Source organism: Elephas maximus, chromosome 12 (genome assembly GCF_024166365.1).
Source record: "Elephas maximus indicus isolate mEleMax1 chromosome 12, mEleMax1 primary haplotype, whole genome shotgun sequence".
In the NCBI taxonomy this organism is placed as follows: Eukaryota; Metazoa; Chordata; class Mammalia; order Proboscidea; family Elephantidae; genus Elephas; species Elephas maximus.
Genome location: NC_064830.1, coordinates 54160002 through 54187714, shown reverse-complemented (window position 1 = coordinate 54187714; position 27713 = coordinate 54160002). Strand labels below are relative to the sequence as shown.

The following is a 27713-nucleotide window of genomic DNA, read 5'->3' as shown; positions in this document are numbered from 1 at the left end:
CCTTTAAAGATGAAATTAGTGTAAGGAAATTATTCTTTTGAGAGATTCTAAGGTTTGTGAGAAAAGATAAAGTTTCTGGTTTTGCTTTTTAAGTGTAGGGAAGCTATGACTATAGTTATAGGCAAAACAAAAAGTACAAAAGAGAAAAGCCAAATATGCAGAGGAAGAAAGAGCGCTAGAGTTGGGATCGAGAATACTGGTGAAGAGATCAGCCTTGGCATGTTTTCCATGAAGTCAGGATGAGCGACTAGAGTTCAGGCGGGGAAAAGAGACACTGGAAGAGAGTGCCAGTTAATGGCCTCAGACCTGTCCATACATGAGGGGTGGTGAAGTCATTTCCCAGGAGGATGTGAAGGAAAGGAATGGAGGTTTGAGCAGTGTGCTGATAATGGTTCAGAACAGTCTTTACAACTTTGTAAAAGTGTGCACATACACCAAAAAAGATCCAGAAAGAATCTAGAAATTTTAAAATGGTTCCATTGCTTAAATTTGTAACTTTTTTCTTTTTTTAAAAAGAGAACTGGAGTAGATGCCATTAAGCAGGGGCATCAACCTGTAGGATAAAATATGGAAAATAATGATACAATTAGAATTTGATTACAAATTAAATCCCTATTAGACTTTTCTCGTTCGTTTCAGCTCTTTTTAAAATGAAAATTATACTTGAATGTGATTTAGAAATCAAGTAGTCTAGGACGTAGTGAGAAGCAAAGATTCACAAAATATGCCTGTCTTTACCACCAAATTTAGTTCCCCAGAGGGAGAGCTGCTTGGAACACTTGAGCTGTTTTGTGTTCTGCCTCCCCCCTACCCCACAGTCTTCCGGTAGTTTGTTTATACCAGTTTCCAGTTTCTTGATTTTTAAATTTTAGATGTAAATTAATAGCTTTCCGGATTGATAGATGAGGATTTAGTTCACAACATTCCCCACCTCCCTTCCAGTATAATGACGCCTTTAGATGCCCCTATAGGCTTCCTTTCAGTGTTTAGTAATATATTTTCACCTTTATTTCTTATTCCATCAGTTGCAGACAGTTTTTATCTCTCTACTGGGTAACATGAGACTATTAACACCTCTATCTTTGCCTTAAGGAGCCCTGGTGGTGCAAATGGTTAAGCACTTGGCTGCTAACCAAAAGATAGGTGGTTCAAACCCACCAGTGGCTCAGTGGGAGAAATGACCTGGCAACCTGCTTCCATAAAGATTACAGCCTGTTAGACCCTTTGGGGCAAGTTGTACTTTGTCCTACAGAGTTGCTATGAGTCAGAATTGACTGGACGACACACATCTTTCCCTTTGACTCTCCTCATTTCTGGCTTTTGTCATCTGTGTTCCTTAAAATCACATTATCAAGGTTGATAGCATTTCCATTCTATTTTATAATCATTATTAATAGTCTTCTCAGCTTTATCTATAGGTTGATAGAGTTCGCTGTACATCCTAGGTCATACCACGATTATATTTCCTTATGATGTAATTTTCTTTTTCCTGGAATTTCTAACTTTTACCCCCTGGTATATTTGGACTTTATCATAGCCTCAATTATTTTAGTATTTCACACCATATGAGAGTCTTCTCTGTTCTAGACTCTGTACTCTACAGAGTCATCCTTTTGCTCCAGGAAACTCTTCCCCAGGAAGCCATTTCCCCCTTGCTTCAATCTGAACTTTGCCATCTTGGGACTTAGCTGGTCTCCTCAACTGAATCCAGTGTTGTCTGGATTCTATTAATGGCAACCATTGCTTTTGCCTGTGTCTTACTTAGGTCAAATTCCCTAGAAGAAATGGTAGTGCTTCTTTTTTTTTTTTTATGAATTCCTTGATAGTTGTATTGATCGGAAATCTGTCTTTTCTTAGTTGGTGATATCTTTTGATCCATTCCTACTTATATTTTAGAACTTATTTCAAATATCACCCTTGTGAAAACTGAATATTCCCCTCTCCCACACTGTGTTAATTGTTCCATGCTCTGAGATACAGTAACCATTTCTACAGAACACTGTTTTTGTGTTTTGTAAATCTAAAGCTGTTGTAAAATAAAAAGTTTACTAAAAAATAGGCTCACATTGTTTAGGCGCCAAGCCCCAGGTCAGAACTGGGACTAGAATCAAGGTCATTTGAATCTATGACTTTTCAGTACCCCAGAGCTTTCATCACTACCACTTGGAAGGCAGACTGGGGGGCAGGTAGGATGAGAGGAGCTACTCTAAGTGTTATGATTATCAAGGCAGTAAAAAGCCTGGGAGGTACAGATTAGCTGAAGGTGCTATGGATTTGGATAGAAAGTATTTCAAGGTCTGGAAGAAATCAACTGATCGAAGCAATCATGTACCCTAGCCTTGGCGCAGTGGTTAAGAGCTCAGCTGCTAACCAAAAGGTCAGCAGTTCAAATCTACCAGCCACTCCTTAGAAACCCTATGGGGCAGTTCTCCTTTGTCCTACAGGGTCTCTAGGAGTTGGGATCAACTTGAAGGAAATGGGTTTAAGGGTGGAATGTTATGGATTAGAGCTAGGCATAGAGATACAGAGGCAGGTCAGACAGCAGGTGGTGGGGGCACAAGCTAGAATATTGGGGAATAAAGGCCCATAGACTCAGGCAGATATTTTAGACATGAAGAAATGAGAATCTAGAATTAGCATAGTAGGTAATGGGTTTAAAAAATAATAGTAATGATAACAATCTACATTAATTATCAGTGTTTTACACTTTACATTTCAAATTTTTTATATATATCATTTCATTTGATATTGAATGAAGTATTGTTCTTTTTGAGTTAAGGACTGTATTTTTATCTTCCTTTTTTGCCTAGAGGGGCCTTAAAATGTGGCTAGGCCTAAATTCATAGGTAAGGCGGATCTAGGATAACTGCCTGAAGTGAAGCAATTCCTGATGTTTGGCTTCCTTCCATCTTTAAGGTCTTTCAGGTCAACCTCAATATGTTCTTGAATTTTCTGCTTCATAACTTAGTTTCCTCATACTCTGTCTATATGTCCTCTGATCATAAATAGCTTCCCATTCACATCACCATTTAGATCTTTCATTGGGCCATTTGAGGTTCCTCCCCACCCCTCCAAATGTCACCTACGCCCAATCCCTAGTCTTCTGAAACACATTAAATATTTGAGTATCTAAATGCCAACTAATGTACACTATAAGTACACAGTACTTGCCTCTGCCTGTAGTGTTGAATGAGATAAGGTAAGGTCAGGTTAAGTCAAGGGCAGAAAGCCTTTCCTCTCCTCATCCTGCTGCTTACTAAGGCTCCAAATATTTGCGTAGTTGAATGCATATGAATTATAAGAAAAGAACTCCAGTTCCTTTTTCTCCCCATAAAAAAAAAAAAAAAAAGGCACCCACACTCATAAGGTCCTTTTTGTTTTCTTAGTTTTTTCTCAACATACTGATCATCCAACAGTCCTGGGAGGTAGGTATTAGCTGAAGGTGATAATAACAGAGTGGTTACCAACTTACACAAGGCACAAAAAAACCCCAAGGGATAGAGCCAGGCTTCCTAAACCGACCCAAGGCCCTTTTAGGGCCATAACTGCACAATGTGTTTTCTCTTACTATTTCTGGATGAAGAAAGAGGCAGGGACCCAGAAACAGGAAAGATTTTGTTTTAGAATTAGAAGGAAGAGAGAATTCTGCAGAGTTTGGACTCTGGTAGAGTCTCTAGATGGGACAAATGGTTAAGTGCTGGGCTACTAAGCAGAAGGTTGGTGGTTCAAACCCACCCAAGGGCACCTAAGAAGAGAGACCTATTGATCTGCTTCTGAAAGGACATCTCTTGGGGGCATATCAGAGGGGACTGTGGGCCAGTGAGCAAGAAGGGGAATGGCCTGAGTTTCCAGGGAGTAAGGACCCACAGGGTTTCCAAGTCAATGGTAGTCCACACAGAACCAAGGGCTTGAGATCATCATAATGGAAACTCGCCCAGATTCCAATGACAGGCACAGAACCACTTACAGTTCAAAGAATTAAGGTGAACACACTAGAAAGAGGCTACGAATTAAAAAATACTGAAATTAGTCAAGGAGTCAAAGTTTGAGTGGGGAGGAGGTGGAGGGTGAAGACAGCATGGGGTGGGTGGAAGACTGCATTCTTGTGCTTGATAGGCAAGGGTAGCCTTGCCCAGATTGAGAGTAGCTTCTGAGCAGTGGTTAAAGTCCTCCACTGCTAAAAGAGGGGTTGGTGGTTCGAAATCACCAGCCACTCTACAGGGGAAAGATGTGGCAGTCTGCTTCTGCAAATATCACAGCCTTGGAAACCCTATGGGGCAACTGTACTCTGTCCTGTAGGGTCGCTAGCTATGAGTGGGGGAATCGACTCCCTCACTGGAGGATCCCAGTCATTTGGTTGGTTAAAACAAACAAACAGACAAACAAACAAATCCACTGCTGTAGGATGAATTCAACTCATAGGACCCTATATGACAGAGTAGAACTGCCCCATGGGGTCTCCAAGGCTGTAATCGTCACATCTTTCTCCCGCAGATCAGCTGGTAATTTCGAACAGCCGACCTTTCCGTTAGCATCGAGCTCTTTAACCACTGTGCCACCAGGGCTCCTTTTGGTTGATTAAAAAAACAGAGTTAAATTGCAGGCATAGACCTTCCACGAAAGGTGCCATTTTAAAGTGACATCCCAGATCAGCTCCCAGTGGCACCACGGAACCAGTAATCATCGGGGGACAGAAGCAAGGTGCGAGGTGGGACAGGACAGTGGTTCCTCAGTAAACGCACGAGCCCGGGAGAGTGTAAGGTGCCGGGGTTGCCCCCTGCTGAGTACACCTTGTTTCAAAGCTCACTTAAATTTCTGTAGGTTAGAACAGGCCCCTCCGCTCTGGTACCATGAAACAACCCTATCGCCAAGGTGTTTGGGGTGACCTTGGTGATCCTTCACCTCCAATTCCCGGTTTTACACTGACGGGCTTCCAGTCTACTGCCGCTAACAGGGCTCTTCTGGAGCTCTCAAGAAGTCTTACCCCAAACCCTCTCTCTAGAAATGCTTGGAAAGACAGAAGCAGCAGCCTGGAGGCTCTCAGTCATTTACCTGGACACACTCAGTGACGCCAGCTATTGCCACCCCTCGCGCCCGGGTTATTCTGCACGGTCCAGGGCTCGCTTGGGCTGGGGGCAGCCTGAGGCCGGTTTCTGGGTCTCAGCAGCGAGGGGGTGGGGGGAGCGCCGGCTGAAGGCTGAGGATACTGGGTCCCCGCAGCGATGGGAGACGGTGTGGCCCTGAGGCCCAGAGCAGCCGCGGTGGCAGCGCCGAGCGCGGCCTTCTCCCGCTCCCACAATGCACAGGGCAGCGACCGGGAGCATCGCGGGCCCGCGAGGCGGCAGGGGAGCATCTAGGCGGCGGCGACCCGGCGCGCGGAGAGCTGGCTGCGAACCAGGAAGTGCTAGCGAGGCCTGGCGGAGGGCCCCCTCCTGAGCCGCCCGGTCCCGCCCCGCCGCGCCCCGCCCCGCCGCGCCCCCGCCCCACCGCGCCCCGCCCGGCCCGGCCCTCCTCTCTGCGGGCTACAGCCTCGGCGCGTCTCAGTCGGCGACGCGGGCGGCCGCCCAGGCGAGGTGGGGTATCTGCCGGGCCTGGTGTCGGCGCAGCGGGGCCATGGCGGCATCCGAGCTCTACACAAAGGTAACGCACCCCGGGCCCGTGGGCCCGGCCCGCCGGCACCATCTGCTTCCGAGAATTTCCAAACCCCGGGCTCTGTCCACTGGTCGCCCGCGGCGGCGCCTTCCTCTTTCGGGGAGAGGATGATTGAGGCGGCGGAGGGAGGCCTGCCTCCGGTGATCTCCCTGCCCCCCCGCCACGTTTCTCCGGCTTGAGGCAGGGTGGAAAGGGGCCCATGTGGCTTTTGTAGGGCGGACCAGGGTCAGGATTGCCCAGCCCTCCGGCTTGGTTTAGGAAATATCCTGGTTAGTGGGAGATGCTTAATTTTGTAGATCTGATGATCCCTCCCTTGGGAACACGCGCTGAAAATAACGTCTTGTGTCGGTATGCGGTCCCGCTTGCACCCTGCCGGCAGACAGACTTTCTATGAGGTTATTTGCAATCCTGCAAACGGTGGCCAGGAGATTTTCACGTTTAGCTGCCGGGTTTTAGATTGCTGCTCCAGGTGGTGAGCGCCCGGGGAAGATGCAGCTCGGATAAATGCTAGGTGATTCACCATTTATCGCTGGGAGTTGCAACTTGCGTGCAATCCCTTAGAGCCTCGTTGGGCCCCATAGCTTCACCTTCCGCTGGGGACTTTTCCTTCTGGGTTTAGCTTAAGGGAAGTGACAACCTTTTCTCTCTTTAGCTGACACCAATATTTTCTGGGTCTTCTAATCTTTGAAGGGTTGTGTTTTGGACAACGTCTTCCCTTTGAAGACTGTTGTGAAAATTTGTATTCAGCAGTGTATGGTTCCGGTTCCAAGTGTGTGTCGTCGTGTCGTTTTGTGCTGTAACTCATGTATGTCTTTTGCCAGCTATTAATTTACCTTTAATTCCAGTTAATAGAATTGTCTTAACTTTTAAAGTTTGCACTTGCAGTAGAATCTCTATTTAGGGGTCCTGGAATCATTGTTTCCAAATTGACCTAAGTAAGTGCAGGGCCCAAGTTGCACCTTGTTATAGAGGAAAGAGGCCTGGAGCAGGCATGGGAAGACCTGAATTGTAGCCTGGGTCTTTTCACTTACTAACTCTGTGGCCTTGGGTAAGTCACTGTACCTCTCTGTGTTTCATTTCCTTTTCTGCAAATGGAGTTAATGATACCTGCTCTGCATCCCTTAGAAGGGCTGAGAGGAACAGACTTAATAATACATGTGAAAGCTTTTTGTAACCTGTGAATTGCTCTACAAATATGAGATATGTGATTAATTTCCTCAACCATGCAATTAGGGGTTTGAATGAAACATTCCCTGGCACCCCGTTCTTTCCAGCTCCAGATTTAAATTCGAACTTCTCTCCAAACCTCGTAATTTCTTTAGGAATTGTAGATCTCTAATGTATCGATGAATGCAATTGGAAATGGATTAAAAGTTATTTTATTAACAAACATTTATCGTGCCTACTACATGCCAGGCGCTGCCCACTTGCCCACTGCCATCGAGCAGATTCTGATTCATAGTGACCTTATAGGACAGAGTAGAACTGCCCCACAGGGTTTCTTAGGTTGAAATCTTTACAGAAGCAAACTGCCACATTTTTCTCCTGAAGTGTGGCTGGTGGGTTCAAATCACAGACCTTTTGGTTAGCAGTCGAGTGCTTTAACCACTGTGCCACCAGGTCTCCTTGTGCCAGGCACTAAGTACTGCTCAAATTATCAACTCGTTTAATCTTCATAATAAGCGTGTGAGGTGGGTATTAAGAAATATCAGAGTCATTTCACATGATGAGGTATCAGTTCCTTGGTGTAAAACAATATCTGCCTGAGTCTCTGGCCATTTGTTCCCCAATATTCTAGACTGTGCCCCCCCCACCTGCTGTTTGACCTGACACTGTAGAATTGCCCCACAGGGTTTTGAAGGAGCAGCTGGTGGATTTGAAGTGCTGACCTTTTGGTTAGCAGCTGAGCTCTTGGCCACTGTACCACCAAGGCTCCCCCTTGATGTAGTCCCGCCTTTATTATGGTGAAAAAGACCCCTCATCAAGGGGTCCATCCTTGAGCTACCTGACTGACAGTAAGCCACTTAACTAGAGTCTGATTGGATAATAAATTGCTGTTGGATGATGGATCTGTTTTTTTACCCCCAACATAATTTGGGAGGAAAAAAATTAAAAAGGTATTATGATTTTATTTTTAAGGTTTAGGGTTTTGGTGACAGCCGCATCACAAACCTGTTTTAAAATTTTAGTCACTATAAAGATGGACTGGTTTAGATGTCAAGACTGAAGTTGGGCTTAAACTGCCTTCTCTTAAATATACCTGTGCCTAAGAATTTCTTGTCCCCTGGCAATTTGTTGGCTAATTCTTTTTGTGAGTGGACCTTAGCTTTGTGGCAGGCAGAAATATTTATTGAGCACCTGCGTGCCAGGTACTTTGCTCAACATGGAGAAGTTCTAACAATGATTAAGACATAGTCTTTTCTCTCAAGGGACTCACAATCTGCTTCTTGCAGTCTTGACCCACTTTGAATCTCCAAGGGTGTAAATAACCTTCTGTTACCTCAACAGCAGGCAGACACTGATATGGTATTTATTAGTAGAAGTTAGGGAACAGGTTTGGACATGGGGAAGGTTAGAATGTTTCCAGAGATAAAAGCTTGAGTAGTGGTTATCCGGGGAAGAGGGAAATCATTAGAAGTATATGGTATTCAACATTGTGGTTAAATCTGAAAAATGGCCTTTTAAAAGTCGCTCAGAGCTTACAGGTAGATGTTCTTGTGTGGTAGAGGTCAGCTCCTGTCAGAGCAAAGGGCCTAGGAACTGTCCATTTTCTTCTTTTTCTCCAGAGAGATGATAGTTTTGTCATAGCAATTTAGCAGGGTTTCTATTTTGTAAATTTTTCCAGCAGAATGAACATTTTAAGAAATATAACACTTCTGGAAACTGACATTTTGGTTGAAACGTGATTTTTAAAATAACAGCTTTATTAAGATATAATTTATACACCATATAGTTTCACCAATTTAAAAAAAACAATTCTGTGAGTTTTGGTATATTTACAGAGTTGTGTTATGTTTATCTTTACCTGTATCTAAAAAAATTGAAGGTGGCTGTGATACTTCATTGCTTTTGATTTTGAAAATAGTGTATTTGCTAGTCTTGACTTGCAGTGAATATCTACATCATAATATTACCTATAAGTGCTTTCAGCAACTTCAGAGGATTCAGCATTTGTGGAGCAGGATTTATCAATTTCATGTAGAAGGATCACCAGCAGTAATATGGCTTGCTAGCCCTCCTGACAGGAAGTTCCCAGACACCATGGATAGCACCATAAATGCTGTGTAATGGCCAAGATTGCCTGAAATTGTTTAATTAGATGTCCTCATGGTATTGTCGGAAGCCCTGGTGGCGTAGTGGTTAAGAGCTACATCTGCTAACCAAAAGGTCAGCAGTTCGAATCCACCAGGCGCTCCTTGGAAACTCAATGGGGCCGTTCTGTCCTGTCCTGTAGGGTCACTATGAGTTGGAACCGACTTGACGGCAATGGGTTTGGTTTGGTTTTATGGTATTGTCAGGCTGCTAAGTATTATAACAGTGCAGAAATCATCTAAAACCCCATGCTCACGAAGCCATTAAAGTTTCCTGCATGAAGCAGCTGTTTAGGTTAGTAGATTCTGTATCTATAACCTTCCTTTCGCTCCACTGTATTCCCTCATACATATTGAAGCCATATGGCCTGAGTCTTTTTTTTTTTCCCTGGGATAATTCCAGTTTCGATATCCTATGCTGTTGTCATTTCTAACCATTAATGTCCTGGAAATTTTACTGTTTTGGTGCCAAAATTACATCTTTCACAGCGCTTCAAATATCTTAAAGCAGGCAGAAATCTTTGCCTCCTGCCTTGACTTGGACTTGGTAAGCACATTGACTATTCTCAAGTCTCCTGCCATGCTCCCTCCAACCATATTTCTCCTGGCCTCCCTAGGTCTATTCAAGCATTGTTACTCTCCTCATCTGGGGCGGAGGGGCGGCGGGGGAGGAACCTCAGCACTCTCTCCCTTGTCTCTCACGTTCTGCTCCTTCCCTACCAATTCTAATTCCATTTGACATCCAGCTGACAGTTCAGATTCTGACTCCCACTAGCACTCTTTCTCTTGTTTGATGACCCATGCATATTTCTATCTTCTTATAATTATTTGTGTGTATGCTTACCATTCCCACAATACTGTAAGCCCCCAGGGATGCTCCTTCAGAGCTCAGCACAGTATCTTTCACATACTAGTGTGCATCATTGAATGCATGAATTCTTAAACATGGGAAAGAGAGAGTGAACATCGTTTGGGATGATTAGTTTACTAATCTTGTAGGAACAAAGCAGGGTATAAAGAAGTGATTAGACAAGCAAACACATTATCAGACATGTTGGGCAGGATGAGTAATAGAGAGGAGAACTGGGAGCCAGGAAGACCTAGAAGACTATTGCAGGCAACAAAATGTGAAGTGGTGAAAGGCTGGTAGGCTGAGGTGGGATTAGATAGTATGGGAAAGAAGAGGACAAATCTGAGAAACAGGTCTCCATGACAGATTAGATATAGAATGGGAAAGAAGGAACAGTGCATGATGCCAGTAGCTCCAACCCTGGAAACTTGAAGTTAATTTCAACTTCATCAAGAATTTTTTACTGACCCTGGGGAATTTGAAAACTACTCAGAAATACTTTTTTAGACTGCTCCAGCAAAGCAGAATGCCCATGATTTTCATCTTGAAATTTGTAACTATCTCGAAGTGTGAAAGTTCTGTATATTGCCCAGTGGCTACAAAGAGGTACTAATTCTAATGGAGAGCTGCTACTGCCAAATAAGCAGTTAAAAACCTTCCTGGTGCATTTAGCTTTAAGGTAGAGAGAATTTGGAGTAGGCTATGAAGTGACACCGTAACTTTTGTATAGGAGAATGTGGGAGGAGAGAAACGACCCTCTTACCTTACCTCTTACCTCAGAAGGTAATATAGCTTCTTTATGATGGGTTTTGGAGCCCTGGTGGTGCAGTGGTTAAGTGCTTGGCTGCTAACCAAAAGGCTGGTAGTTCAAATCCACCAGCCGCTCTTTGGAAACCCTATGGGACAATTCTGCTCTGTCCTATAGGGTTACTATCACTCAGAATCAACTCGACGGCAATGGGTTTTTTTATCATGAATTTTACAGGAGCTCTGGTAGTGCAGTGGTTAAGTGCTCAGCTGCTAACTGAAGGTCGGCAGTTTGAACCCACCAGCTGTTCTGTGGGAGAAAGAGGTGGCAGTCTCCTTCTGTAAACATTAAAAGAAAGAAAAACAAAAACGAAATAAAAAACCATGCCCATTGAGTCTATTCCAACTCATAGCCACCTTATAGGACAGAGTAGAACTGCCCCATAGAGTTTCCAAGGAGCGGCTGCGTCACCAGGGCTCTGCCTGTTCCCTGTCAAATGGAAAAGTGCTGAAGAGACAAAACAACCATCCTTAGTTAAATTCCATTATGAATGGAGTCACTACAAATGACAGAGGGATTGAATTTTGTACCCTCTTTTCTGAGCCCTGGTGGCACAGTGGCTAAGAGCTATGACTGCTAACTAAAACATCAGCACTTCAGGAGGTGGAGCCAACATGGTGCTTAGACAGAAGCATCATGCCATCCCTCCACAGCAAAGACCTGAAAAACTAAGTAAAACAGAGACAAACGTCGGTCCTGGAACCCTAAGTGTCAAATGAAGAGATGAAGAACTCAGCCAAGCACTGAATGGAATAAGAAACTGACAAGAGAACAGAGAGCAAAGAGAGATACTGAGTGGAGGTCCCCTATCAGCTAACACAGCATGGATTTACCATCTTGGACTCCTGTTGGAGATCAGCGGACAGGGAGTATGGAAAAGCAACTTCATGGAGCTCACGGCAGGAGGCAGAGCACCTGGAAACCAGTAATACATGCTTTCCCACTCCCCACCCTTCTTCCCCCTGCTCAGCCTCCACCACTTCCCAGTGGGCTGCGGTCGCCAGGCCAGGGAAACACTGGCTCCAGGCCACTTGAATTTGCCCCATGCCACTTGGATTTGCCCTGTCCACACTGGTCAGCTCCTTCAGTGTCGTTTCTTTGTTGCTGTTGTTGCATTTTTCAACTTTTTAGCTTCTTTCCCCTCTCTAACCTCCTTCCTTTCCTTTCTCTTGAACACCTGGCTCCGTGTGCCATCTGCGGCTTCTTGACAGGCTGTGAAGTGTCACCTTGCTGGGGAACTGCTTCCCTGGACTGCACTGCCACGCTGGTGGGACTCCTGGGGCCATTTTTTTCTTTATTAATTTTCTTTTTTGTTTTTCTTTATTTCTCGATTTCTCATCTCTTTCTACTTACCTTCTTTTCCTGTCTTCTGAATACTGGTGCTATGCGCTATCTCTGCCCTTCTAGATGGACCGTACCACGTGGTTTGGGAGACACTTCCCCAGTCTGTGCCGCTGTGTCAGTGGGATCCCTGGGGGCATTACGTTTTTTTTTTTCTTTTTTCCTTTTTATCTTCATTTTTCAGTTTCTCATCTCTCCACTTCATTTATTGTCTTCTGAATAACTGGTGCTCTGTGCCATTTCTACCTCTTCTAAACAGGCTGTGCCCTGAGGCCTGGGAGTCACTTCCCTGGTCGCTGGTGGGATCCCCTGGGGGTATTCCTTTTTTTTTTTTCCTTTTTGTTTTTCTTCATTTCTTGGTTTCTCATCTCTCTGTTCTCTCTACCTCTCTGCCTTTTCTTCTTCCCAGTCACCTGGCATCTTTTTCTTCGTTTTGGTTTCTTGTCTCTCTCTACATTCCTTCTGTTTCTTTCCCCTGACCACCTACCTGTGCGTGCCTTTTTCTCTCCTTTTTTTTTCTTTTTAAATCTAGTTTGTTTGTCTCTGTCTCTCTTTCTTTCCTTTTTCCCACCCACCTAGCTGTGTGTGCCGTATCTGTATCTTCATGATGGGCTGTGTCTCACTGCCTGGCTAGAAAGCCACCAGCACATGGCTTCCCTGGGTCTGCACCACTCCAATGGCAAGCCCCCTCAGCACTTTTTTTTTGGTTCCTGTTTCTGCTCTTTCTCATAACCACTTAGCTCCACACATCACAGCCTTCTGCTTTCCTCCTATGTGTATATGTGCTGAACATTGCACCACTGAGCAGACAGGCATGGTCTACCAGAACCTGCCCTGCACTGACCCCCAGTCCCGCCCTGTCAGCCCCAGCATGTGCCATGAGCAACCATCCCAGTCCCTTCCCTTCAGCTGAACCTGCCCTGCTGCACCATAGCTGAGCAACTGGCTCTGCCCATTGGACAAGGAGGTGAAAAGTATCGTGCCCACATATGAGAAAACAACAAAGAATGCATAGCCCGCTTGCTCAGAGATAACCAAATAAAGCAAAAAAGCAAGATGAAACAAACAGATCTACAATCAATAAACTAAGAAAATAATTACTGAATGTCTTGAAGACAGCAGACACTATCAAAACATATAAAACATAGGACAGGATGGTTCTAGTAGACATCCAAAATAAAACATCAGATGACTTTCCAGGAGAAGAAAAGGCACTGGAACTACCTGATAGGGAATTCAGATTTCCAGTATTCAGAGCAGTTCAAGAGTTGAGGGAAAAAGCAAACAAAAATGAGGAAAAAATAGGCAGTCATTGAAAAGACAGACAAATCGTGGAAAAGACAGACAAAACAATGGAAGAATTCAGGAAAATAATACAGGAACAAGATATCAAAATAAATTCAAAACTGGAAATCATACAAAAACAGCAATTAGATCCAAAAGATAAACATCAAGATTTCAGAAATGGGCAGTGTCATAGAAGGCCTGAGGAGCAGGTTTGAAACAGTGTAAGATGGAATCAGTGAAATTGAAGACAAATACCTGGATACCACTTTGAGGAAAAATCAGAAAAAAAGAATGAAGAAAAATGAAGAAACCCTGAGAATGACATGAAATACAGTCAAAAGCAAAAATTTGCGAGTGATAAGAGTTCCAGAACAAGGGGAGAAAACAGAAAACACAGAGAGGATCATTGAAGACTTGCTGACAGAAAACTTCCCTAAATATCATGAAAAATGAAAAACTGACCATCCAAGAAGCTCAACAAACCCCACATAGCATAGACCCCAAAAGAAAATCACCAAGGCATATCATAATTATACTCACTAAAACCAAAGACAAGGAATCCTGAGAGCAGCTCAAGAAAAACAAAAGTCACAACAGTAAGACTAAGCTCTGATTACTCGGCAGAAATCACGTGGGCAAGAAGACAGTAAAAGGATATATATAAAATCTTGAAAGAACAAAAATTTCTAGCCAAGAATAATATATCCTGCAAAACTCTAGATCAAATATGATGGTGGAATTAGGAAATTTCCAGATAAACAGAAATTAACGAAATATGTAAAAACCAATCCAAACTTAACAAGAATTATTAAAGGGAGTCCTTCAGTTTGAGAACAAACATCAGACGACAGCCTGAATCTAGGATGTAAGATTGCACCAGCCAGATACCAAAACTAAAAGATTTACAACAGGGAGCCAGAGAGGTTAATCTGTAAATGACAACAACGTCAGAACAGTAAAAGGAATAAACAGAAGGAATGAATGGAGAGGAACACAAGGTGATACCAAGTAACAAAAGACTGGTTCAAACCTAGGGAGATAAGGGTAAATTTCAAGGTGACCACAAAGAAAGGTAACAAAAAGTTGGCAGTTCAAATCCACCAGCCGCTCCTTGGAAATCCTATGCAACGGTTCTGCTCTGTCCTGTAGGGTTGTATGAGTCAGAATTGACTTGATGACAACAGGTTTGGTTCTTTTTTTCCCCTGATCATCCAGCAGTGGAATGGGAGAGTTTTGTATGATTAGGAGGACATCAGATATCTTTCTCCTAGTGAATCAATTTAAATTAAAAAAAAAAAACAAAAAACTTTTGAAAGCCATGGAGAATCCATAGGAATAAATGCTACTAATAGCATTATCAGAGATTGAGGATTTGAAAAGTATTTTTCATTCAGTCTTAATTAGGGGGCTACAATTCCACAATAATAACTCCACAGAAGGAGGTAATTTTGCATGAGTGTGCATAAATCATTTTTTGTGTGTGTGTGTTTTTCAAGCAATTAAAAAATTGTGTGTTAGTTACACTAACTAGGTTTTAGAACTTAGTTTTTCAGTTTACCTTACCAGTGTTCATAAAATAAGATGAGCAGGTATTTCTTTAAAGGTATGATCTCACTTTAAAACATTTTTGTTGTAGTACTTCAGAAACTTGGCATTGGATTGGTCTCTATTTGCTCAAGCCAAAAAAAACCTTACCTCTGGTTTGACAAGCAGCATGCTCAGGTTGGGAACAGAGCTCCTGGAGATGTTTTCCATAATAGCAGGAAATGTGTATCTTAATAATATGGAATTTGGGTCAAAACCTGCATTAAATTTCCACCAATTCAGAATGCATGTTTCTTATTTTAGAAAGGAAAGGTAAGCCCACTGGAGTTAATATTTTAACCCAGTCTACCTGTTCTTACTCATTATGTTTTTCATCCTAGACCAGGGTTTCTTAGCCTCTGTACTATTGCCATTTTGGGCTCCATAGTTCTTTTTTTTCGTGGGGAGCTGTCTTGTGCATTGTACTATAGTTAGTAGAACCTCTGGCTGCTATCCACTAGATCCAGTAGCACCCTTTTACTTCTGGTTATGACGACCAGCATTTCTCCAGATACCACCATGGAGGACAGGTAGCTCTGCTCGAGAGCCACTGTCCCACCTTCAGACCTGGATTAGGGGGAGAACCCTGTGGGAAGTGATTAAAAATAGAAACCGGAGTTAATTAGAAAAACTTAAAAAAAAAAATTGACTTTTAGGTAAAAAATTTTTATGCTTATAGAAACAATACATTGTAGACAGTTTGAAAAATGCAGAAACATAAAGGAAGAAAATAAAAATAATTCTGTTACCCAGTGATTGCTGTCAACTATTGATTTACTTCCCTTAAGTCTTTGTCTATATTCATAATGGTAATTTTTATGATTTTTTTACTTAGTATGTATTGTGTACTTTTTTCACGTCATTAAATATTCATTGAGACTGTTCCTAATGGCTCCATGATATTCTGTCATCTGGATATACCATAATTTATTTATTGTTGGACATTTTTCACCATTATGAGTACTGTACTGTGATGAGTGTCTTTGTACATAAATCTTTTTTTGTATTAGTCAGTTTTAGTAAATTTTAGATTTCAGGTCTACCTGGCAAGGGTTGGTATTTGTACGTGCAGGATAGGGTATTAATATTTTTCTATTTTAAAAATAGACTAGGGTGACCAGATGTCCGACTGCTGCGAGCTGCATTCTGCCATTCAGTACTTTTGAGAAATCTTCTTAGAGTAGAAAGATATAAATTTATCTCAAAATTTTAACATTTTGAAAATCTTAACTGTTTTTGTTACAACTGTCATCATCATTTCTGTTATTCATTCTGTTTCCCCTTGATCTTGTGAGATCAGGGTCAGATGGAGTAGTTGGATAAGAAAAGTTTTAAAAAGAAAAAAAAAAATGAAGCTTGTAGTTCAAGAGTATAAATACAGCTTTAACTTCAAAATTATAATGTTATCATTTCATAGTTGACACCTAATTAGAATAACCTACCATTTATCTGGAGTGGTCAAAGGATGGGAAACCCTGGTGGTGTAGTGGTTAAGTGCTACAGCTGCTAACCAAAGGGTCGGCAGTTCGAATCTACTCAGGTGCTCCTTGGAAACTCTATCTGGCAGTTCTACTCTGTCCTATAGGGTTGCTATGAGCCAGAATCAACCACACTGGGTTTGGTTTTTGTTTTTGTTTTTTTTTGGTCAGAGGATGAGCCCTGCTTTCAGTGGGCAGTTGAGAACCTGAGAGTCCTTCAGCATCAACTATTTGCTTTAAAACAATTAAAATGGAGTGAAATACACCCAGTGTTGAAAGTTGCTATCCGCTGCCATCGAGTCAGCCTGACTCATGGCGACCCCGTGTGTTACAGTGTAGAACTGCTCCATAGTGTTCTCTTGTCCGTAATCTTTGTGGAAGCAGGTCTCTAAGACTTTCTTCCATGGAGCCCAGGGTGAGTTCCAACTGCCAACCTTTAGGTTAGAAGCCAATCACAAACCGCTTGTGCTACCCAGGCTCCTTATGCTAAAAGGTAGTGCTGTAGAATTGAATCTTTATAGAGCTCAGAAATCCTTTTAGGGTTTGTGGGGCCTTCAGGCCATTGCTGAGTACAGTTACCCTCGTGGAGGACTTGTATCATGTGGCATCCACAAATGCTGAGGGATGATATATGGAACCTTAGATACAGAAGGCATAGGAACCTTACTTAGTCATGTTTTTTTTCTATAAGTGTGGTTTGTGCAAACACGTGACTGCATGGTATAATTATCACATAATAGTGGTTAATATTTACTGAGACCTGAGCCCTGGTGGTGCAGTGGTTAAGAGCTCAGGCTGCTAACCAAAAGGTCAGCAGTTTGAATCCACCAGCCGCTCCTTGGAAACCCCATGGGGCAGTTCTGTTCTGTCCGATAGGGTTACTATGAGTCATCATGGCAGTGGGTATGACTTTTTGTTTGTTTGTTTTACCTTGTACCAGAAAGTATTCTGAGGGCTTTGTTGAAACTATTTTGTTGGCTTCCACCCTCCCTGTGTCCTCAGAAGAGGCCCAGTCAAGAACATGGACTCTACCCCTAAGACCTACCTCATATGGTTTTAATGATGATGAAATTGTTTGCTATATAAAAACACTTAGAATAGTCACTGGTACATAGTGAGCACTTGTGTTAGTTATTATTGTTGTTGCTTGTATAGCTATCATTCTCCTTCATTTCTGGCCAATTGTTTCCTTCATAAACTCACCCACTGCCCTGCTGACTCTTAGATGCTAGCCTTCATAGGCTTCCTCCCACTGTGGTTTGATGTAGTCGCTGGTTCATGTGGCCCTTTCTGTCTCTTGGGCTCGTAATCACCTTGTGTTCTTGGTGTTCTTCATTCTCCTTTGATCCAGGTGGGTTGAGACCAATTGATGCATCTTAGATGGCTGCTTGCTAGCGTTTAAGACCTGAACTGGGGACCTTTTGATTAGCAGCCGAGTGCTTAACGACCGTACCACCAGAACTCCTCCGTGACCTAGATCCCTACAAACAACTGCCTTGTGGACACCTTCAAAAGCACCTCAAACCTAGCATATTGAAAATTGAGTTTATCATCTCGTCCTTACCTCTTCATACCACTCAACCCTACTTCTTTGTGCCTTATTTCCTCATCTATCAAATAATAACTACCTCATAGGGTTGTTATGATTAAGTGAGATAGTTCATGCAGACCATTTAGAATAATGTCTGGCACATAATTAAATGCAAGAAAACCCAATAGAGCAGTTCTACTCTGTAACACATGGGGTTGCCATAAGTTGGAATTAGACTAAAAGGCAGCTAACAACAACAACAGCTGTAGTAATTGTCATTATTTGTATTTCCTGTCTGATCAATGACATCAACATTTGTCTGTTAATTCAAACCAAAAAGTTGGAAATTGTGCTGATTTACCTACCCTTTACCCCTGCACTGCAACTAATTATTTCCTCGTACCCCCCCTACTCTACTCTACTTCAGGACCTTATTATTTCTTGTGTGGGTCCTGAAACCGCTTCCTAAGCAATCTTTGGTCTTAGCTCCGAAAATCTGTTTTTCTTTCTGCTATCAGAGTCATCTTTGTAATGCATGTATCTGGTCACGCCACTCTCTGGCTTGAAATTCTTCAGTGATACCCTATAGGATTTTGTTCTAAGAATAAATGTGTGAGTGTAGTGCCTCTCAAACTTTAGTGTACATCTCAGTCATCTAGGAATCTTATTAAAATGAAGATTTTTGACTCAGTAGGGGTGGGGCCCAAGACTGCATTTCTCTGCATTCCTGGTGATGCAGATGTTGTTGGTTTGAGGACCACACTTTGAGTCATGTACTGTCATGTACAAGGCTCTTCACGTCCTGCCTTTACCCTGGACCTGCTTCATCTCTCACTCTTTCCTTCCTGGCGTTCTGTTCTTCGCTTTTAAGTCAAGAGATTGCTGGACTTGCCTTCTTCTTGCTTTCCAATATTCTCCTTACCCAACTTGCCCTGCTCCTCTTTCATGAATTAGTTCTTCCAGACCCCTGTCTGGCCGTGATGCTCATTCTGTATCTTCATATAGCACACCCCAGTTTACCTGTTCTGACACCACCCTGCAGTGTTGTTGTTTGTCTTCGCAGTGCTGCTTTGAGCCCCTAGAGGACAAGGGAAATCCCTCTCCCTCTCTCTTTTTTACTAGCAATCTTAATGAGGTGTAACTCACATACCGTACAGCTCACCCGTTTCAAGTGTGTAATTCATTGATTTTTTTTACCCATCATCTAGATCAGTGTTTGGTACATGGTAAGTACCAAGTCAGTGATTGATTGAATGAATGAAATAATTAATTGGAAATTAAAGTATGATTAAAAAAGTTTTCTCCAAATCTTCCTCACCATAGCCACATCTTTTGGGTTTAATATTTCAGCACTCAAATCATCTTCTTTATTCATTAATGACTCTTCATGACCCTCCTCCTCCACCCTTTTTTTGGCACGAGGAAAAGAACAACTTTATTTTCTCAGTCAATTTTAACACATCATAATAGATTTCTTTCTTCAGTTCTTTGGTGCCTCTGGTGGTTCTCCTTTTCAGCCTGTGTTGAGATGAGCAGTACTGACCCAGCCAAAACCCATGACTGGTACCCAGCTGTTCTTCCTCCCCCTTATTAACTAATATAGAATAAATTCATTCTTTGATACTGAAGACTCTCATGATCTTTTTCCAACCCTACTCTCTTGGCTTGATATTTCACAACACTGGGGTTTCTCAAACATCTGAAGTGCTTTTAAAAATGTAAATTCCTGGGGCTCGCCTCCAGAGACTGAGCCAATATGTTTGGGGTCCCAGGAATCTGCATTTTGAACAAATACCCTCAAGAGATCTGATACAGTTGATGTGTGGAACCCCACTCTTGAGATACACTGAACCAACCTTAGGCCCCTTGACCCTGTGATTGAGTTTTGCTTGAGTCTGTTCTCCATACTTTTTTCTGTTGCCAGGATCCCCCACCTAGTAAGTGCTCAGTAAAAGTTAGTTGAATTGGATTATTTTTTGAGTGGTGGCAGTATCTTTTTAGATATTACCATAGACATATTGTCAGGCTACAATTCTTTAATTTCTCTGACTGTCCTTAATGTTTCACTTTTAAGAGGATGTGTGAGAAGACCTGGTACATGGTGGTGACCCAGTAAATGTTCTTGCTATTTTTAAAAAAAAAAAAGGCAACTGGAAAAGCACCTCCCTTATATTAAAACATAGTTCAGAGTCTTCTGTCATGAAAGATGCTCCATTACCTTCACTAATAATAGGTGTGAAATAGTATAGGAAATGACTTGCAAAATTATTTGAAAGCTTTTTTTTTTTTTTAACAAAAAGCTTAAAAAAAAAAACCTAGAAAATAGTAAATGTACAGTGCAGAAACTTGGAAAATTCAGAAGTGCAAAAGATAAAATATACATGTAAACTCATTATCCTCAGAAACTCTTAAAATTTTGATGGCTGCCCTTCTAGTGTCTTTTATGTATGTGTATGTTTTCTTTAGCAAAATAGTTTATTTTGTGCACACTGTTTTGTAGCCAGAGTCTTTTTTCTAAGTATTTTATTGTGAACATTTGCCCATATCAATACATATTCTTCTACAATATGATTTTTAATGGCTTGCAAGTATTTTACTGTATGAATTACTCATTCATTACTCAACCAGGCCCCTATGAAAAGGACTTCCAGTTTTTTGACAGTTTGCATTTAAGCAGAGGAGATCTAAAAGCCTATGTGTGCTGCTTTAAGAAGAAATCAATTGTAGTTGTTAATGAATTTGACTGTAATTAGAAAACACCCATTTTTTTCTACAATGACAATATTGCTATAAAAACTTGGTGATAATGATGTTAACGTTAAGAAGATTAATCTAGAGCTTAGAAGGACTGAAAAATGCAGAAATATCAAAGCACTTAGAAATAAATCTTAAAATTCTTAAATATAATTACATATTTGGAGTCTGTGAATGTGCCAACCACATCAGCCTACTGGAAGGAAATTCTCCAGACTAAGAGATAGATCAGTCAAGATGATTCATCCACAGGGTAGGCCAAAATCAAACTGTAGGTTAACTCCAATTTGAGAGGAAAAAGAACCCCTTCCTCCTCTATCAGTATTTTGGGAGCTGTATGTACCATGACTTGTATTATATACTTGTCTTCTCTTGTTAGCCAAGCAGACTATCCCTGACTAATAAAAGCCACTCAGGATTTGTCAAACCCCTGCATCCATATTTAATGATGGGATAGCCTGAAGTTCTATCTGGTTGCTCAGAAGCTGTTGGCTTTAGAAATGAAAAGGTTAAGCTAAAGACAGAAGAAATATAGCACAGACAGTCATTCAGGAAAACACACCTACTGAAACAAGAGTAGTAACGTGGGAAATAATCTCTGAGACGTATGACTTAGAAGCTCTTTAAAGTTCTGAAAAGGAGTCTTTCAAATAACCCCCCAGGTTTGTAAATACTGTAATAAAATTTTTTTTTTAAATAAATTTCCAGCTGAAATATGTCTGGGAAACTGGCCAGGGGTCTTAAGAGCCTGGTTTTTGAGAAGATGTTTACTTCCCATAGGGCAGAGGAGGCACCTCCTGAGATTCCAGTTTCTGAGTCTGTGTCAGGAGTCAGTGCCTTAGTCTCAGGAAAGTTAGAACAGTCCTTGGACCACATGGAAGTTGCCTCCTCAGTCACTCCCCACTGGAGTCTTGGAGGTCCAGTTTGTCTTTTAGAGCTGGAGCCTCTGTTATGGTGTGTTAACAAAGACACGGACAACACCTGTGGAGTACAATTTAACTGGCTAGATTGGGAATGGACATGTCTCACCTGAGTTCATGAAAAACCTAAGCGTTGGGGACCTTTAAAAGAAATTCAGCACTGATTTAACAAATCTGTAAGACTCAACTGTAATCTTTACATTAGACTTAGATTCTTAAAATAATTTTGTTTTTAAGGTTAAACATTACCTGTATGCTTATTTGGCTTGCTTAGCTATTGATTATTTTTCAGGATTTTCTGAGTAAGGTAACTATCATAGACTAGGATGAAATATACTAAGTTCAGAATGCGTGGAGGTTAAATTAATTATTTAAAAACATATATTGGAGTAGTGCCACTCTACATGATTCCAGCTTGAAAATTGCTTCAATTGGGTGGCAGTTAAGGTTTTATAAGTCTGAAATTGCGTAGATTAACGGGTTTATTTAGAATGTAGCCTGTATGTACACCAGTGCAGTCTTAGCCAGAGCACTGATACTGCTTCTGTGAATGCTTTTTGCTTCATTCAGCTTAATTCTTCAAGTAGCCAGTTGTCATTTGGTTTTCATTCTTCACTGCTGTTGCACAGTGACGCCAGATGCAGCTTGAGCTTAAAGCAGAACGGTTTAATTAATTCCAATGAAACAAAAACTACCTCAAATAATTAATGAAATAGCAGTCTCATGAAAGACCTTAGAGTTTTTTTCTGCTTTTTTTTTTTTTTACCCCAAGAGACTATAGAAGGAGAATGGCAGAGATTGTTCGCTTAAGACCCTTTTAAGCTATTGATGCATCTACTCTCCTCTTCTGATTGTTTTGATTTCAAAATGAATCATTCAAGACATGTACTGATTCTTTTTTATTTCCTCTTGAAGCTCTCTGTTTGCCTTCAGTGACATAGTTTTCCAGAGAGTGGGTAAATGAGCTTTGGCTTGCCAGAATCTAAAAATGGTCTCTTTTTGTTGTTTTATTTACAGCTGTGGTATTTTGGTTTAAATATAGTTGGCCTAGGAAGCCAACATTTGTGTGTACCAGTAGGGTGGCAAATACTAGGTCATGTTGCCTGATGGGTTATTGAAGGGAGGGAGAGGCTGTGGATGTTTCCATCACTGTTTTCTTCAGCTAATCTTACTGTCTATCAGCTGATCTTTCTGTCATAGAGTTCCATTTTTAAATAACTATTTGGAGTTCTAAACAGTTATAGAAAGTGGGATATTGGACAGAAATAGCCTGAGTTAGGGAAAATCAGGAGGAGAGACAAGCAGGAAGATCCTTGCTCATATGTGATCATCTGGTTTTCCAATCCAATGTTTTTGTAATCAATAGAAGCATCCATCTTGTGACTAACCTTTGGGAATACTGCCTTGGAGAAAACTAGAGATGGGCTTAATCTTCTAATTTTAATAGTAGGTGAAAAGAGAATGAGAGAAAATTAATATACAACATATGGTTTGTAGTTTTTTGGCAGATAAAAAGATATGGATTTCATTGTGTTGTTGAAAAAATGCTTAGGATCTTACATTTGCTCAGGAACTAAATGTTGGGGAGTATAATAATAAAGGTGCAATGAAAAAGTAAGTAACATAAATGAAAGAAAATGTAAGAATCTAATAAAAAAAAATTGAAGAAAAGGCAGTTCGAGGCTGGGAAATTTGGGCATAGTTACCCAAATGTGTGTTAAACATATGTGTGGGATGAATAGAGTTAATGGCTGGGAGAGGAAGACAGTCTGGTAACTCAAACTGATGACATGTTTACAAATAATACTGGACTGTATGCTGCAGAGGTAGCCAGCAGAGTAGATGAAACAGAGGAGGGATTAGAACGGACAGGACTAATATTGGTGTGTAGTTATGTTTCTGCTTTGGTTGTTTGTACATTGTCTTTGTGGTGGTTTTTTTTTTTTTTGCCAGGTTAGTTGTAATTTTTAATCTAAGCTTCCCTGAAACCAGCTACAAAATCTGTTTGGATTATCAGACGCTAGGCTTTTGAAGGAGGCAGCTCTTCCCCAGTCATCTTTTAAGTGCCTTCCAACCTGGGGGGCTCATCTTCCAGCACTATATCAGACAATGTTCACTGCTATTCATAAGGTTTTCACTGACTAATGCTTTTCAGAAGTAGACTGCCGGGTTCTTCTTCCTAGTCTGTCTTAGCCTGGAAGCTCAGCTGAAACCTGTCCTCCATGGTTGACCCTGCCGGTATCTGAATACCGGTGGCATAGCTTCCGGCATCACAGCAACGCACAAGCCCCCACAGTATGACAAACTGGCAGGCATGTGGGGGAACGGAACAGGAGATACTGATGTGTTTAAAGTCAGGAAAGGTGTGTGTCAGGGTTGTATTCTTTCACCATACCTATTTAATCTTTATGCTGAACAAATAATCCGAGAAGCTGGACTATATGAAGAAGAAAGGGGCATGAGGATTGGAGGAAGACTCGTTAACAACCTGCATTATGCAGATGACACAACCTTGCTTGCTGAAAGTGAAGAGGACTTGAGGCACTTAACTAATGAAGATCCAAGACCACAGTCTTCAGTATGGATTGCACCTCAACATAAAGAAAACAAAAATCCTCACAGCTGGACCAGGGAGCAACATCATGATAAATGGAGGAAAGGTTGAAGTTGTGGAGGATTTCGTTTTACTTGGATCCACAATCAACAGCCATGGAAGCAGCAGTCAAGAAATCAAAAGACGCATTGCATTGGGTAAATCTCCTGCAAAGGACCTCTTTAAAGTGTTGAAGACCAAAGATGTCACCTTGAAGACTAAGGTACACCTGACCCAAGCCATGGTATTTTCAATTGCATCATATGCGTGTGAAAGCTGGACAATGAATAAGGAAGACCGAAGAAGAGTTGACGCCTTTGAATTGTGGTGTTGCCGAAGAATATTGAATATACCACGGACTGCCAGAAGAATGAATAAATCTGTCTTGGAAGAGTACAACCAGAATGCTCCTTAGAAGCAAGGATGGCGAGACTGTGTCTTACATACTTTGGACATGTTGTCAGGAGGGATCAGTCCCTGGAGAAGGACATGATGCTTGGCAGAGTACAGGGTCAGCGGAAAAGAGGAAGACCCTCAACGAGGTGGATTGACACAGTGGCTGCAACAATGAGCTCAAGCATAACAATTGCAAGGATGGTGCAGGACCGGACAGTGTTTCATTCTGTTGTGCATGGGGTCACTATGAGTCGGAACCAACTTGACGGCACCTAACTACAACAACATATTCCAAGGAGCGGGATTGCTGGATTGAATGTTAGTTCTCTTTCTAGATTTTTAAGGAAGCACCAAATTGATTTCCAAAGTGGTTGTACCATTTTACATTCCCACCAGCAGTGTATAAGTGTTCCAGTCTCTCCACAATGTCTCCAACATTTATTATTTTGTGTTTTTTTGTATTAATGCCAGCCTTGTTGGAGTGAGATGGTATCTTATTGCAGATTTGATTTGCATTTCTGTAATGGCTAATGATCATGGGCGTTCTGTCATGTATCTTGATAGCTGTCTGAATGTCTTCTTCAGTGAAGTGCCTGTTAATATCCTTTGCCCATTTTTTAATTGGGTTATTTGTCTTTCTGTAGTTGAGTTTTTGCAGTGTCATGTAGATTTTAAAATCAGACACTGATCGGAAATGTCATAGCTAAAAACTTTCTCCCAGTCTGTAGGTAATCTTTTTACTCTTTTGGTGAAGTCTTTGGATAAGCATAGGTGTTTGCTTTTTTAGGAGCTCTCAGTTACATCGTTTCTCTTCTGGTGTTTGTGCATTGCTAGTAATATTTTGTATACAGTTTATGCCATGTATTAGGGCTCCTAAGAATGCCCCTATTTTTTCTTCCATTACCTTTATTGTTTTAGATTTTATATTTAGGTCTTTGAACCTTTTTGAGTTAGTTTTTGTGCATAATGTGAGGTATGGGTCTTGTTCCATTTTTTTTGCAGATGGATGTCCAGTTATGCCAGCACCACTTGTTAAAGAGACTGTCTTTTCCCCATTTAGTGGACTTTGGGCCCTTGTCAAATATGAGCTGCTCATTTGTGCATGGATTTATGTCGGGATTCTCAATTCTGTTCCACTGTTCTATGTATCTGTTGTTGTACCAGTACCAGGCTCTTTTGATTACTGTGGCAGTACAATAAGTTCTAAAATCTGGTAGTGTGAGGCCTCCCACTTTGTTCTTCTTTTTTCAGTAATGCTTTACTTATCCGGGACCTCTTTCCCTTCCGTAGGAAGTTGGTGATTTGTTCCTCTATCTCATTAGAAAATGTCATTGGAATTTGGATCAGAATTCCATTGTATCTGTGGATTGCTTTCTGCGGAACAGACAGTTTTACAATTTTGAGTCTTCCTATCCATGAGCAAGGTATATTTCTCTACTTATGTAGGTCTCTTTTGGTTTCTTGCAGTAGTGTCTTGTAGTTTTCTTTGTATAGGTCTTTTACGTCTCTGGTAAGATTTATTCCTAAGTATTTTATCTTCTTGGGAGCTCCTGTAAATAGTATTGATCTGGTGATTTCCTCTTCGATGTTCTCTTTGTGTAGAGGAATCCAGCTGAGTTTTGTGTTTATCTTGTATCCTGACACTCGCCTGAACTCTTCTATTAGTTTCAATAGTTTTTTTGAGGGTTTCTTAGGGTTTTCTGTGTATGAGATCATGTCATTTGCAAAAGAGATACTTTTACTTTTTCCTTCCCGATTTCGATACCCTTTATTTCTTTATCTAGCCTAATTGCTGTGGCTAGGACCTCCAGCAGAATGTTGAATAAGAGTTGTGATTGGGACATCCTTGTCTGGTTCCCGTTTTCAAGGGGGGTGCTTTCAAACTGTCTCCCTTTAGGATGATGTTGGCTGTTGGCTTTGCAGAAATGCCCTTTATTATGTGGAGGAATTTTCCTTCTATTCTTATTTTGCTGAGAGTTTTTATCATGAATGGGTGTTGGACTTTTTCAAAAGCCTTTTCTGTATCAATTGATAAAATCATGTGGTTCTTTTGTTTTACTTATGTGATGGATTACATTGATTGTTTTTCTAATGTTGAACCATCCCTGCATACCTGGTATGAATCCCACTTGGTCATGGTGAATTATTTTTTTGATATGTTGTTGAATTCTATTGGCTAGAATTTTATTGAGGATTTTTGCATCTAAGTTTATGAGGGATATAGGTCTGTAATTTTTTTTTTTTTTTTTTTTTTTTGTGGTGTCTTTACATGGTTTTGTTATCAGGGATATGCTGGCTTCATAGAATTGAGTTTGGCAGCATTCCATCCTTTTCTGTGCTCTGAAATACCTTTAGTAGTAGTGGTGTTAACTCTTCTCTGAAAGCTTTGTAGAACTCCAGGCCAGGGCTTTTATTTGTTGGGAGTTTTTTGATTACCTTTTCCACCTCTTTTGTTATGGGTTTATTTAGTTTTTCTACCTCTGTTTGTGTTAGTTTAGGTAGATAGTGTGTTTCTAGAAATTTATCCATTTCTTCTAGGTTTTCAAATTTGTTGGTGTACAATTTTTTGTAGCAATCTGATATGATTCTTTTAATTTCAGTTGAGTGTGTTGTAACATTGCTCATCTTATTTCTTATTTGGGTTATTTGTTTCCTGTTTTTCTTTTGTCAGTTTGACCAGTGGTTTATCAATTTTGTTAATTTTTTCAGAGAATCAGCTTTTTGGCCTTGTTAACTCTTTCAGTTGTTTTTCCGTTCTCTGTTTCATTTAATTGTGCTCTAATTTTTTGTATTTGCTTTCTTCTGGTGCCTGAGGGTTTCCGGTTTTGCTGTCTTTCTATTCAAGTTGTAGGGATAATTCTTTGATTTTGGTCCTTTCTTCTTTTTGGATGTAAATTGACCTCCGAGCACTGCTTTCGTTGTGTCCCAAAGGTTCTGATAGGAAGTGTTTTCATTTTTATTGGATTCTACAGTTTTTTTAATTCCATTCTTAATTTCTTCTATAACCCAGTCATTTGCGAGCAGGATGTTCTTTGGTTTCCAAATGTTTGATTTCTTTTCCCTGCTTTTTCTGTTATTGATTTCTACTTTTATGGCATTATGGTCGGATAGGATGCTTTGTAATATTTCGGATTCTGTTAAGGCTTTCTTTATGACCTAATATGTGGTCTATTCTAGAGTTTGTTCCATGTGCGTAGGGAAAGAAAGT

General features: G+C 41.2%; 1 protein-coding gene across 4 annotated transcripts in view; it reads left to right on the top strand.

Moving 5' to 3' along the window:
• The first annotated feature begins 5498 nt into the window (after positions 1 to 5498).
• The window catches only part of MYO5A (myosin VA), a 264645-nt gene continuing 242430 nt past the window's right edge, over positions 5499 to 27713 (top strand). For all 4 annotated transcript variants that reach the window (XM_049904982.1, XM_049904981.1, XM_049904980.1 and 1 more), the window contains exon 1: positions 5499 to 5640. In XM_049904982.1, the coding sequence (XP_049760939.1) occupies positions 5614 to 5640 (27 nt within the window). In that variant the 5' untranslated portion in view covers positions 5499 to 5613. The remainder of the gene's footprint in view (positions 5641 to 27713) is intronic.